The sequence below is a fragment of the Tarenaya hassleriana genome, unplaced genomic scaffold, assembly GCF_000463585.1.
Source record: "Tarenaya hassleriana unplaced genomic scaffold, ASM46358v1 Cleome54, whole genome shotgun sequence".
Taxonomy (NCBI): Eukaryota; Viridiplantae; Streptophyta; class Magnoliopsida; order Brassicales; family Cleomaceae; genus Tarenaya; species Tarenaya hassleriana.
Window position 1 is genome coordinate 482,086 of NW_010968045.1, and position 11,547 is coordinate 493,632.

An 11,547-nucleotide genomic window follows, 5' to 3' on the forward strand; every position below is an offset into this window, starting at 1 on the left:
AATGTTTCAGTTGAGTTACTGTCCCTACTTGCCACTTAGCTACCCCGAGATCCTTTGCAATTGGGGTTAAAGTTTTAGTGCTTCTCGGAGGCCATATGTACTTCAAAGCTCGTAAACTTGACACTAACAATAGTATTCTCTCACTGTCATCATAATGGCATTTCACGGAAGTTTTAAGCGGGTATTGCATATATTGTGTTACAAGATATAGAGCAATGTTATTAGCAGAGGGATAGACTCTCTTCTTTTAATAAGTAGAATGATTTACTAAAAGTGTCAAAACGAAAGCTTTCAAAAACTAGGAAGAAAAAAAAAACTATATTTCTCTTCAGAGATCAGAATCTCATAATAGTCTTATATGCATATATAGCTGTTGCCTCATCTGAACCTTTCCTCAACTATTTATATATAAGCAGATCTTCTTTTTTCTCTTAGATGGTATTCTCTGCATTGGCTTTGGCTCAATCTGAGGTTCTCTGGTACTTTCAACATGCTGGTGTTGCATCGTCAAAGTCTAAAATTGGTCGAGTGATACCAGTTGACATAGTAAGTTGATTGCTTAAAGCCTCCCTCCTTAATTAACTTTTACTTTTCGATGTATCCAAATTGTTGTAAACATTGCTTAGCTGGGCTTCTCTGTTCCTTAGGATCCAAATGATCCAACCATTGGCTTCTTGCTCGATGGAATGGACCGCCTCTGCTGTTTAGTGCGGAAGTACATTGCAGGTTTGTTAATTTTCACATACTCTGGTTGAAAAAGAGGTCTAGGATGATCCGTGGCAGACAATGAAATCTCAATGTCTCCATTTCCTATGGGAATCATTCGTCGATCATTACAAAAAGATATAAAGAAATTAATCTAATCTTTATGATGTGTGATATTTGAAATGCAGCTGTTAGAGGGTATGCCCTATCTTATCTTTCTTCCTCCGCTGGAAGGATCCGTTATTTGCTGAGCACTCCTGGGATTGTGGCTCTGGACCTTGACCCGACCTTAAAAGGTCTTTTCCAGCAGATTGTGCAGCATCTCGAGAATATACCAAAACCACAGGGAGAAAATGTCTCTGCCATCACATGTGACCTATCGGTAGGAAAGCTAGATCCTCTTGTTTCTAATTCTTTCAAGTCCATTATGCATAGTCTCTTTAATTGCAGATATGTTTTTCTTTTTAATTACCAACTCGGCTTATGTTCAAAGTCTTTATACTTAAAATCTGGCACCACCATATTTCTGTCGATTAATCTTCTAATGCATTGTCAAAATGCTCGGTGTTTATTCCTTTCCAGGAATTCCGGAAGGATTGGTTATCCATCCTGATGATTGTGACCTCTTCTCGATCATCAATAAATATCAGACATTTAGAAAAAGCTACCGTCTCTACTGGGAAGGAGGGCTTGCTATCTGAAGGAAATGCTGCATATAACTGGTCCAGGTACTGTTCCCGATGTTTTACGAACATGTACCCGCATATCTTCCAGCCTGCAGACATTATCTTACCAATCATAACATTTTGATTGAGTCCTATAGAACATCATTACCTTTAATAAGCTTCAGAATCTGAACCTTCCATTGGAGATTGCTGTAATGTATGTATGTTAAATCAACTTGATTCCCTAGAAGGACACAATAAGATCCAAGCAAATATCTTAAAAACCTTCCAAAATATAAAAAATTCAAATGCAGAATTTCATCAGTAAATAGGAAACTAATGCTTTGCAGAAAATTGTCTGGTTGATGCAGGTGTGTTGATGAGTTGGAATCCCAGTTATCAAAGCATGGAAGTCTGAAGAAACTGTATTTCTACCATCAACACCTTACAGCTGTATACTTCCTCGTGCCTGTCCATCCTCCGCATTTCTTTCATGTTCAGCTATACGTGTAAAATCGTAGTCTGATGTTTTTGACTGTTGTAAAAAAGGTTTTCAGAAATACGATGTTTGGACCAGAAGGGCGTCCCCAGCATTGTTGTGCGTGGCTCAGCGTCGCTAGTAGTTTTCCAGAATGCGCTTCTCTAATAATTCCCGAGGAGGTAAATTCACTTCTCACTCTCGTTAATCTTTTCCTTTCGTGTATTTCTCGCCTTTTACCATGGGAATACCATAAATTAAGTCATATTTCTCTCGAAACAGGTAACAAAAATTGGGCGAGATGCAGTGTTGTACGTCGAGTCTCTTATCGAATCGATAATGGGAGGACTGGAGGGACTAATAAACATTCTCGACTCAGAAGGCGGGTTTGGTGCTCTTGAATCTCAGGTTATAGATCCTAATATAACTCCACATTCTAACCATCTACAATGTTATTACCCGCTCACTCGCTTTTAAGATTCTTATGCTAAAACCACCTAAAACTGTATAATCGGAAGATTCCCGTAAATGACCATTGAGCTCAAATTGATTTTTGTCGACTTTTCTCAGCTCCTACCAGAACAAGCAGCGGCTTACCTGAATAATGCATCGAGAGTTACTATACCTTCGGTGAAATCTCCGAGACTTGCTGGTGGTTTTCCTTTGCCCGGCCATGAGAGTTATCCCGAAAGTCACAATTCCGTCAAGATGTAAGCCCAAACCTATTTCTCTAGTTGCTTTTTTCGTTATTAGTCGGATACTGCAATCTAAAGGTACCTATGTAATATTATTGCAGGTTGGAAGCTGCGATTCAAAGATTGACCAATCTGTGTTCAGTTCTCAATGACATGGAGCCTATATGTGTTCTAAACCATGTGTTCGTGCTAAGGGAGGTGAGCCTTCTAAACCATACCTTACCCGGAAATAGGGATGGAATAAGTGAATATTGCCTTTCGATTTCTTGCAGTACATGAGAGAATGCATCCTGGGGAATTTCAAGAGAAGATTTCTCGCCACACTGAAAATCGAAAATGATCTTCAACGGCCTTCCGTTTTGGAATCTCTGATCCGCCGACATATGAGCGTCGTCCATTTAGCCGAGCAGCATGTTAGCATGGACCTGACCCAAGGAGTTCGGGAAATCCTACTCACCGAATCCTTTTCGGGACCCGTTTCCTCTCTGCATTCGTTCGAAAAAACCGATACCGAGCAACAGCAAAACAATGGATCTGCCATTGAAGTGGTCTGCAACTGGTACATGGATAACATCATTAAGGACGTGTCTAGTGCCGGAATCCTCTTCGCTCCGAGGCACAAATTCTTCAAAAGCACCAGACCAGTCGGCGGGTACTTTGCGGAATCTGTAACTGACCTCCGAGAATTACAGGCATTTGTCCGTGTTTTCGGTGGATATGGAGTCGATAAACTCGATAGAATGATGAAAGTGCATACCGCTGCTCTGGTGAACTGCATCGACACGTCTTTGAGGTCGAACCGGGAATTAATTGAAGCGGTAGCCGCGAGTATGCATTCCGGTGATAGAGTAGAGAGGGATGCATCCATCAGGCAGATTTTGGATTTGGATACTGTTATAGGATTTTGTATCGAAGCCGGTCAAGCACTTGCTTTCGATCAACTCCTAGCCGAGGCATCGGGATCCGTTCTCGAAGACGACGCTCCCTTGATACACTCGTTGCTATATGGCGTTGCGAAACATGTTCCCGAGGAAATACCCGAGAAGAAGGAAGTCAGGAGGATCAAAGGTGTCGCAAATAGCATCAGCGTCATCGATGATCACGATTCCGAATGGGTCAGATCGATTCTCGAAGAAGTCGGGGGCGCGAGTGACAATTCCTGGAGCCTGTTACCTTATCTCTTCTCTTCGTTCATGACGTCTAACATCTGGAACACCGTCGGGTTCAACATCGACACCGGAGGCTTTAGCAACAATATCCATTGCTTGGCTCGGTGAGTAGAACTGTATATCGACTGGTTTTTCTCGAATCGGAAATCAGATTCGATATCGATCTGTCATGTATGCAGGTGTATCAATGCTGTGGTCGCGGGGAGCGAGTATGTGCGATTGGAACGCGGATACCTGCAGAACCAATCCCTCTCAAACAGTGACTCTGGCGAGAATATCGACCCAGAGTTTCAAACCCGCGTATCTGCCGAGGCAAACATCAAATCCGCGATGCTGATCTACGTGAAATTCGCCGCGGCGATCGTGTTAGATTCCTGGAACGAATCCAACAGGTAAAAATCAAATCAGAAACCATTAAGAAACCCGTTTCCACTTCGTTTATCGGCTCTTTTAACGTTGTTTTCTTATCACGCAGATCTCATCTCGTGGCCAAGCTTATTTTCTTAGACCAACTCTGCGAGATTTCGCCGTACCTCCCACGAAGCTCGCTCGAATCCCACGTCCCATATAGCATCCTTCGCTCCATCTACAGCCAATACTACTCCAACTCGCCTTCCACTCCTCTCTCCATCCCCTCCCCATCGCCTCACCACCACTCGTCGCCCTCTCCTAAACAGTCTCGGGGCGGCGACTCGACTCCACAGCGCGGCAGCGGGAGCGGCAGTAGTGCCATGGATTCAGGTTACTTCAAAGGCTCGTCATCCTCATCCTACCCCGCCCACGGTCATCACCATCATCTTTACGACCCAGAAAACTTAAGGAACATCGAGAACAAGAACCGGGGGAGTTCCCGACGATCGGGACCATTGGATTACAGCTCGAGCCGGAAAGCGAGGCACTCGGAACGAGGCTCGGGTTCGAACAGCACAGGTCCTAGCCCTCTCCCCAGGTTCGCCGTCTCGAGGTCTGGTCCGATATCTTACAAACAGTGAAAAGAAGCATCGTTTTGTAGAAAAGATAGAATGGATATTTGTTCTTAATAACTTAATTGTTTGCCATTCTCATACATTACATTTGCTGCTACCAAGAGTGGTGTAAGTTCATTACAGAGGCGTCTGCGCTCATAGTTTCAGCGTTTTGGTACACCCGACACTCATCGGAGATGATGCCTGCGAAAGAAATTCCGAAATTTCGAAGATTAGCCATCCGAATTTGCAGATACATTTGGGGTAAGATTCCGAAAATTCCGAGGGGCAAACCTTAGAGTTTCCTTTGTTCCTTTGCGGACTTTGCAACGTATGGTCGGGAGCCCGAGCTGCTGGTGCGCCTCATACCTGTGACAACCCGAGAAGCCTGCGGGGAAAAAAGGAAGAAAAGATCGAGCTCTCGCTACGAAAACTGACCAGAGGTGGACATTCGGTTCGGTTATACGTAAACCAAATCAATCCAGACCAGATAATACGCAACATAATCAAATCCGATATAAAAACCAAACATAAAAAAAGTGAAATTTTATTAAGAGAATGAACGATTCTATCGTTGAAAACCGAAACCGAACATATACGGGTTTTCCAAGAATCGAATCTTGAACTGAACCCAAACCGAAAATCGGAATCAGCATGAGAGGTAAAATAAGGGGTGGAATAATTTACCGTAGTAAGTTCCATCCACTTCAAGCACATCGATCTGCAACCAGGAAACAAATCAGTTCATAACTGAACAGAGTACTGTCTCACTAATTCAAACGGATCAAAGATGAACACTTTTCTGTATTCATCACAATCCCACAACACAAGTTCAGAGTTTGCAGCTGAGGGTTTCAATTTCAACTCCACCAACATGAACAATGCAAATGCTGCACATACATGCCGATTATATACAATCGTGTTCGTGTTTTGATGGAACTGAAAATTCAAACCGAATTTGATTATCCGGAAAGAAAAAGGAGAGGATCTATGGGAGGAAGAAGAGCGATTTTACGAACCGGAACTTGAAGGCCGATCTCGCTGATGCTATCCATTAGCTCCTTCACCTTCTTCTGATCGTTCGCTCTGGTTCGCATCAAAGGTCTCCGTATATTCCCCAATGGAAGCTCCACAATCAACGGCCCTGCTCCTCCTCCTCCGCCACTGTCCGACGACGGCGCTGCACCTGAACCGCAACAAAAGACACTGCAGAAACAAACTTCCTTCTCTCCCTCTCTCAGTATTTCGTTCTTCAGAATTAGGGTTTCGAATTTACCGTTAGACGAAGAAGCCGAGACGGAGAAGCCCCTCATCGTCGAGCTGATCGGTAGTCTCAGCATCATGTTCGCCATTTTCGCCGTCGTCTCCTTCTCTCTTGGGGAGAAAATTAGATTTATTATTATTATTCAAAAAGAGAAACTGATGAAAAGAAAATATAAAAAAAATGTGTGTGAACGGAAAAATGCAAGTGTGAATCACGTTTTCGGTACCGCAAAAACCGGTAACCGACCAATTCCGGTTTGATTGGGTTTGGTTTAATCCGGTTTACTCGTTTATCGAGTACGACGTCGTTCTGTGTGTCGTTGCGGCTGGAAAAAATGTCAGATGGTTGAACAAACGATTCATGGAGTAAGCTCCTCCAATGGCGGCCGCTACCTCCTCCACGCTGCTTCCGTACGTATAAATACCTTTTTTTTTGGGAAGTTTCGAAATTTAAATGTTTTCCATTTTTTCCAAAATCAGGAAATCGGAGTTGTAGAAGAAGAAATCATCGTTTCTGGGCATCGTCGTCGTCATCATCATCGAGATTCGATCTCACCAACCATGGCGCGGAAATCATCTCTGCTGAAGAAAGTCGCGGTCATCGTCTTCTCCGTCATCGCCATCTACGTTCTGCTCAACGCCTCCGTCAACTCCTCTCTCCCTTCCCAGACCTCTCCCTCCGATCTCCCTCGCTTCTCATTCTCCGGCTCTCGACAGCTTTTCCGCGACGAACCGGACGAAGAGGAGCCCAAGGATCTGGTTTTTCCTAGGGTTAGGGTTTACATGTACGATCTCCCCAAGAAATTCACCTACGGAATCATCGAACAGCACGCGATTGCTCGCGGCGGTCTCAAGGATTCAACCGGCGATGTCTCCGAGCTCAAGTACCCGGGCCATCAGCATATGCACGAGTGGTATCTCTTCTCGGATCTGAACCGACCCGAGAAGGATCGATCCGGGTCTCCGATCGTGCGCGTCATGGATCCGTCCGAGGCCGATCTGTTCTACGTTCCCGTGCTCTCTTCGTTGAGCTTGATCGCGAATGCGGGTCGACCCGCTGAATCCGGATCCGGGTACAGCGACGAGGAGATGCAGGAGAGCTTGGTGGAGTGGCTCGAGGAGCAACAATGGTGGAAGAGGAACAATGGGCACGACCACGTGATCCCAGCCGGCGATCCGAACGCGTTGTACCGAGTCATGGACCGGGTCAAGAGCTCGGTCCTGCTCGTTGCCGATTTCGGGCGGTTGAGGCCTGATCAAGGGTCGTTTGTGAAGGACGTGGTTATACCTTATTCCCATCGGGTGAGCTTCTTCAATGGCGAAACTGGAGTTGATGAACGCAACACCTTGCTCTTCTTCATGGGAAATCGCTATCGCAAAGATGTAAGTAATTCCCTTTTCTTTTCTTGCTTCGTTTCCGCCATTTTTCGGATTTCTTAGACGATCAAAGAGACTGCTGATCATAGAACTGAATCTCTCCAATTCTGGGTCGGTTTCCACTGGTTTCAGAAAGTTCCATTGAAGAAGAAGGGTAGCTTTTGATGAACTAAGATAGCTTAGCTCAGGGATTGCATAGTTGAATATTGATATTCATTAGGGTTCAACCATTAGCCAAGATCCATGATTTTGAAGCTCGAGTTCTTGTTTTCGATTGATCAACCATTAGGGTTCATGTTATTAGAAAAGTTGCAGCCTTTAGCAACCTTTCTGATTGTTTCTTGGCCGATGATTTCAGGGCGGCAAAGTCCGTGATTTACTCTTTCAAGTCCTCGAAAACGAAGAGGACGTCATAATAAAACACGGAACTCAGTCCAGAGAGAATCGACGGGCTGCTACAAAAGGAATGCACACTTCCAAGTTTTGTCTGAATCCCGCAGGCGATACCCCGTCAGCCTGCAGGCTCTTCGACTCCATTGTCAGCTTGTGTGTTCCCGTGATTATAAGCGACAGTATCGAGTTACCCTTCGAAGACGTTATAGATTACACTAAGTTTGCAATTTTCGTGGAGAGCAACTCTGCTCTTCAGCCCGGGTTTCTTGTTCAGATGCTGAGGAGAATCGAAACTGAGAAGATCCTCGAGCTTCAAAGAGAGATGAAATCGGTACTTGATACTTTTCACACGGTATCCTCTCTCTTATGCCCATTCGAAAGACGTTTTTGCTAACCCATTTTCCAAACCCGGGATTCAGGTGAGACGGTATTATGATTACACGAGCCGGAATGGAGCCGTGGATGAAATCTGGCGGCAAGTCTCGAAGAAACTACCGCTGATCAAGCTGATGAGTAACCGTGACAGAAGGGTCGTCCTGAGAAACTCGACCGCACCGGACTGTTCATGTCTCTGCTCAAACCAGACTGGCGCCATCACCTCCACAGAACAATGACCCAAATCCGACCCGGATGAGCTCGAACCCATCTGGTGAGTGGAAGCGGAGTTTTGCAGCATCCATTCGGCCGTGGAGACAAAGACAGGTTTGTTAGTTTTGTAGATTCTGTAGAGCTTCTCTCTTCGACTATGTAGCGTTAACTCGTACACTTACACGGAGATTACACTGTACATGCCATTACATGAAACTCTAGAATCCACTTGAACAGGACAATGTTTCTTTCTCTCAATTCTCTTGTTCTTCAACAGTTTTCTACTTGTGATTCATAGTCTTGTGCAGACCCTTTGGAGACTTTCCACCTAGGATTGGCCAATTCGGGTTTTGACTCATATTTGGGTTCAGTTATTCCGTTTATAGAAAAACTATAACCATTTGGTTTTTACATAAATTTCGATTCGGTTCGATTTGGTTTCGGTAAAAAGTTCAGTTTTTCAAAAAAATTGTCGGGTTTTTTCTCGATTTTTTCGGTTATTTTTTATTCGGTTCGGTTTCGATTTTTTTGGTTTTAAGAAAATCCTAACCGTTCGGTTATGATATCGGGTTCGATTTGGATACGATTATGTCTTATTCCGTTTGGTTCGATTCGGTTATTCGGTTAATATCACCCCTATTTCTACCGAGCGAGCCACGATCATAGGATAAACGTATGAACGTCTTTGGAATTTAGACAATTAAAATAGTGGGTTTCGCCTTATCTGTCCACTTGAATCAAACTTAATTATATATATATATATATATATGTATGTATGTGTATATATATGTGTGTGTAATAACGAAAGTAATTAGAACTAACCGAAGGAAGGGTTATGTTTGCAACTTTGCACTGCTTGTGATTGTGCCCTAATTGGTTCTTTCTTATTCACATTCACTGTCCACACACATCAAATTATTTTATGCCCAGAATTCAAGGAAGTAAAAAGGTTATAATGATAAATAAATTTAAGAAAAGTTTTGGTGGATGAATCAAGAATCAAACGGCGGTGGTGGATGGGCCTTAAATGGGCCTAAGCTACTAAATGATAAGCCCAATGATTTTCCACAATATATATATATATTTTTTTCATAAATTCGTGGATGTAAAACGAGCCGCGGATCGCGGGGTGGCTCGTGAGTCAGCTCATATTTTTCTGGCTTGGGCTCAAAATATTTGAGCTCATAAAAAATCGGGAAATTTAATTTTTTATTACATTTTAAATATTTTTTAAATATTAAAATTAGTTTTAAATATTTTTAGTATTAAAATTTTATTTTTAAAAATTATATATTTGGCTCGCGGGCCGGCTCCGTTGGTTCCGACTGATATATTTATGGCTTGCTAAAAAACGGGTCGGAATGAGCTGGACTAAATTTTTTTCAGATCGGAACGAGCCGGACTGGACCGGGCCGGGCCGACCCGTTTTACACCCCTAAGATTTTCTCTTAGATTTCAACAAAATCTCATCATTCAAACCACATCCCATTAAATTGAATAAATTCCAACAAAATCAAATCATTTCTCTCTCCTTTAATATGTGGATCAGACTATTAATGAATGTTCCATTAATGGACCTTCGTAGTTTGATAGGATGTCTCAATGCAGAAATTGAAATAATAAATTAGGTGGTGGTTCGATTTCAATGCCCATTGTCGTCAAACCGTAGATGGAAAGTAATTATATTAATTACATATATAAAATCGCATCATTAAATGTATAATTACATATGTAAAATCGCATCATTAAAGCGTGTATTGAGATTATTATATATTTAATTTAATATAAAAGGTATTTTATAAGAAGGTTCCGGGAAAATGCAATTTTCCTGCGCTTTCTTTGCATCCAAACAAAGACCGCAAAGTTTTCAGCTTTATTGCATTTCGGGGCTGACCCTTGTCGGCAAATTCAATTTCCCGATCGAATCGAGAGAGCCCAGAGGGAGATTTAGCAGAAAAGAAAAAAAGTCCTATTTGGCCGCCATGGATGTCGAGCCAGAGGAGCTCCAGTTCCTGACGATTCCTCAGGTGCTCGTGGAATCGATCTCGATCACGAAACGATCGCCCAAAACTTTCTATTTCATAACCCTAACCCTAATTTTCCCTCTCTCCTTCGCCATCCTAGCTCACTCGCTGTTCACCCACCCGATCATCGTGAAGCTCGACTCGGTCGACTCGTCTCGGGCCCGGCACGACTGGACCATCCTCTTGGTCATCGAGTTCTGTTACCTAATCTTCCTCTTCGTCTTCTCTCTCCTCTCTACCGCCGCCGTCGTTTTCACCGTTGCTTCGCTCTACACGGCCAAGCCCGTCTCCTTCTCCTCCACCATCTCCGCCATTCCCAGAGTCTTCAAGCGTCTCTTCATCACCTTCCTATGGATTGCTCTCCTGATGTTCGCTTACAACGCTCTGCTCGTCCTCTTCCTCGTCATTCTCCTCGTCGCCGTTGATATGGGCAAGGCGGGTTTGGCTGTTTTCGCTGGTTTGGTGATTTCCGTGCTCTATTTCGGCGTTCATGTCTATATCACTGCTCTATGGCATCTGGGTAGCGTTGTATCCGTTCTCGAGCCGATTTACGGCTATGCCGCCATGAAAAAGGGTTACGAGCTTCTGAAGGGAAGAACCCAGATGGGGATGATTCTTGTGTTCGTGTATCTAGCGCTCTGCGCATTGACCGGAGGCTTTTTCGGATCTGTCGTGGTTTACGGAGGTGAAAAGCATGGAGCTTGGACAAGGATTCTGGTCGGTGGTTTACTGGTCGGTGTTCTTGTGATGGTGAATCTTGTCGGATTGCTGGTTCAGAGTGTGTTCTACTACGTCTGCAAGAGTTACCACCATGAATCGATCGACAAAACGGCTCTGAACGATCACCTCGGAGGATATCTGGGAGAGTACGTGCCTCTCAAGAGCACCATTCAGATGGAGAACTTGAATGCTTGATGTGAATTCTGGTGTACTGCATTCCAAATCTCTTTCTTATATCATTGATGGATAAGAAATGTGTTGAAGCAAATCTGTGGATGAATATGGAGTTTGTATATTGATTGATGGAATGTATATCGAACAAGAAGCATTATTGTTTTGAGTTCTTGCCATTGAAGTGTAGCAGGGAATACAGAACAGAGTCTGTCTATGAATTGTATGTATGTATGAATGTGTGTGTGTGTGTGTGTTGCCGGAAAAGGAAGATGGGTTGCCGGAAAATGAGGTGGCAATGGCCGGAGAATCGCCGGAATAAGTATGAGAGAGC

General features: G+C 43.7%; 4 protein-coding genes across 7 annotated transcripts in view; 3 read left to right on the forward strand and 1 right to left on the reverse strand.

Annotated features, from left to right (window-relative positions):
• LOC104798554 (protein NAP1) overlaps positions 1-4,815 on the forward strand; it is an 8,756-nt gene extending 3,941 nt beyond the window's left edge. The window contains exons 12-23 of one of the 2 annotated variants that reach the window (XM_010520695.2): positions 436-546; positions 648-726; positions 894-1,087; positions 1,288-1,433; positions 1,742-1,823; positions 1,920-2,030; positions 2,131-2,256; positions 2,419-2,558; positions 2,645-2,741; positions 2,816-3,816; positions 3,892-4,104; positions 4,188-4,704. In XM_010520695.2, coding sequence (XP_010518997.1) covers positions 436-546; positions 648-726; positions 894-1,087; positions 1,288-1,433; positions 1,742-1,823; positions 1,920-2,030; positions 2,131-2,256; positions 2,419-2,558; positions 2,645-2,741; positions 2,816-3,816; positions 3,892-4,104; positions 4,188-4,704 — 2,817 coding nt within the window. Of the gene's footprint in view, positions 1-435; positions 547-647; positions 727-893; positions 1,088-1,287; positions 1,434-1,741; positions 1,824-1,919; positions 2,031-2,130; positions 2,257-2,418; positions 2,559-2,644; positions 2,742-2,815; positions 3,817-3,891; positions 4,105-4,187 lie in introns of both variants that reach the window. The other variant, XM_010520696.2, reaches the window with a different exon arrangement.
• On the reverse strand, positions 4,733-6,085 carry LOC104798553 (sulfiredoxin, chloroplastic/mitochondrial). The gene is made up of 5 exons (XM_010520693.2): positions 5,954-6,085; positions 5,697-5,863; positions 5,365-5,398; positions 4,972-5,065; positions 4,733-4,881 (listed from the first exon to the last, which is right to left on the reverse strand). The coding sequence occupies exons 1-5, from the start codon at positions 6,027-6,029 to the stop codon at positions 4,866-4,868; spliced, it is 387 nt and encodes a 128-aa protein (XP_010518995.1). The 5' UTR covers positions 6,030-6,085; the 3' UTR covers positions 4,733-4,865.
• Positions 6,086-6,247: 162 nt separating this feature from the next.
• Positions 6,248-8,572, forward strand: LOC104798555 (probable arabinosyltransferase ARAD1). Of its 3 annotated transcripts, none has more exons than XM_010520697.2 (4): positions 6,248-6,351; positions 6,421-7,323; positions 7,676-8,041; positions 8,130-8,572. In XM_010520697.2, exons 1-4 carry the CDS (start codon positions 6,283-6,285, stop codon positions 8,322-8,324), a joined length of 1,533 nt encoding a protein of 510 aa, XP_010518999.1. In that variant the 5' UTR covers positions 6,248-6,282; the 3' UTR covers positions 8,325-8,572. The 3 variants fall into 3 exon arrangements, with proteins under 3 accessions (XP_010518999.1, XP_019056257.1, XP_010519000.1); XM_010520698.2 differs by having other exon boundaries at positions 6,289-6,306; XM_019200712.1 differs by having other exon boundaries at positions 6,265-7,323.
• Positions 8,573-10,118: 1,546 nt separating this feature from the next.
• On the forward strand, positions 10,119-11,434 carry LOC104798556. The gene has a single exon (XM_010520700.2). It carries the CDS (start codon positions 10,281-10,283, stop codon positions 11,235-11,237), a length of 957 nt encoding a protein of 318 aa, XP_010519002.1. The 5' UTR covers positions 10,119-10,280; the 3' UTR covers positions 11,238-11,434.
• Positions 11,435-11,547: the final 113 nt, after the last annotated feature.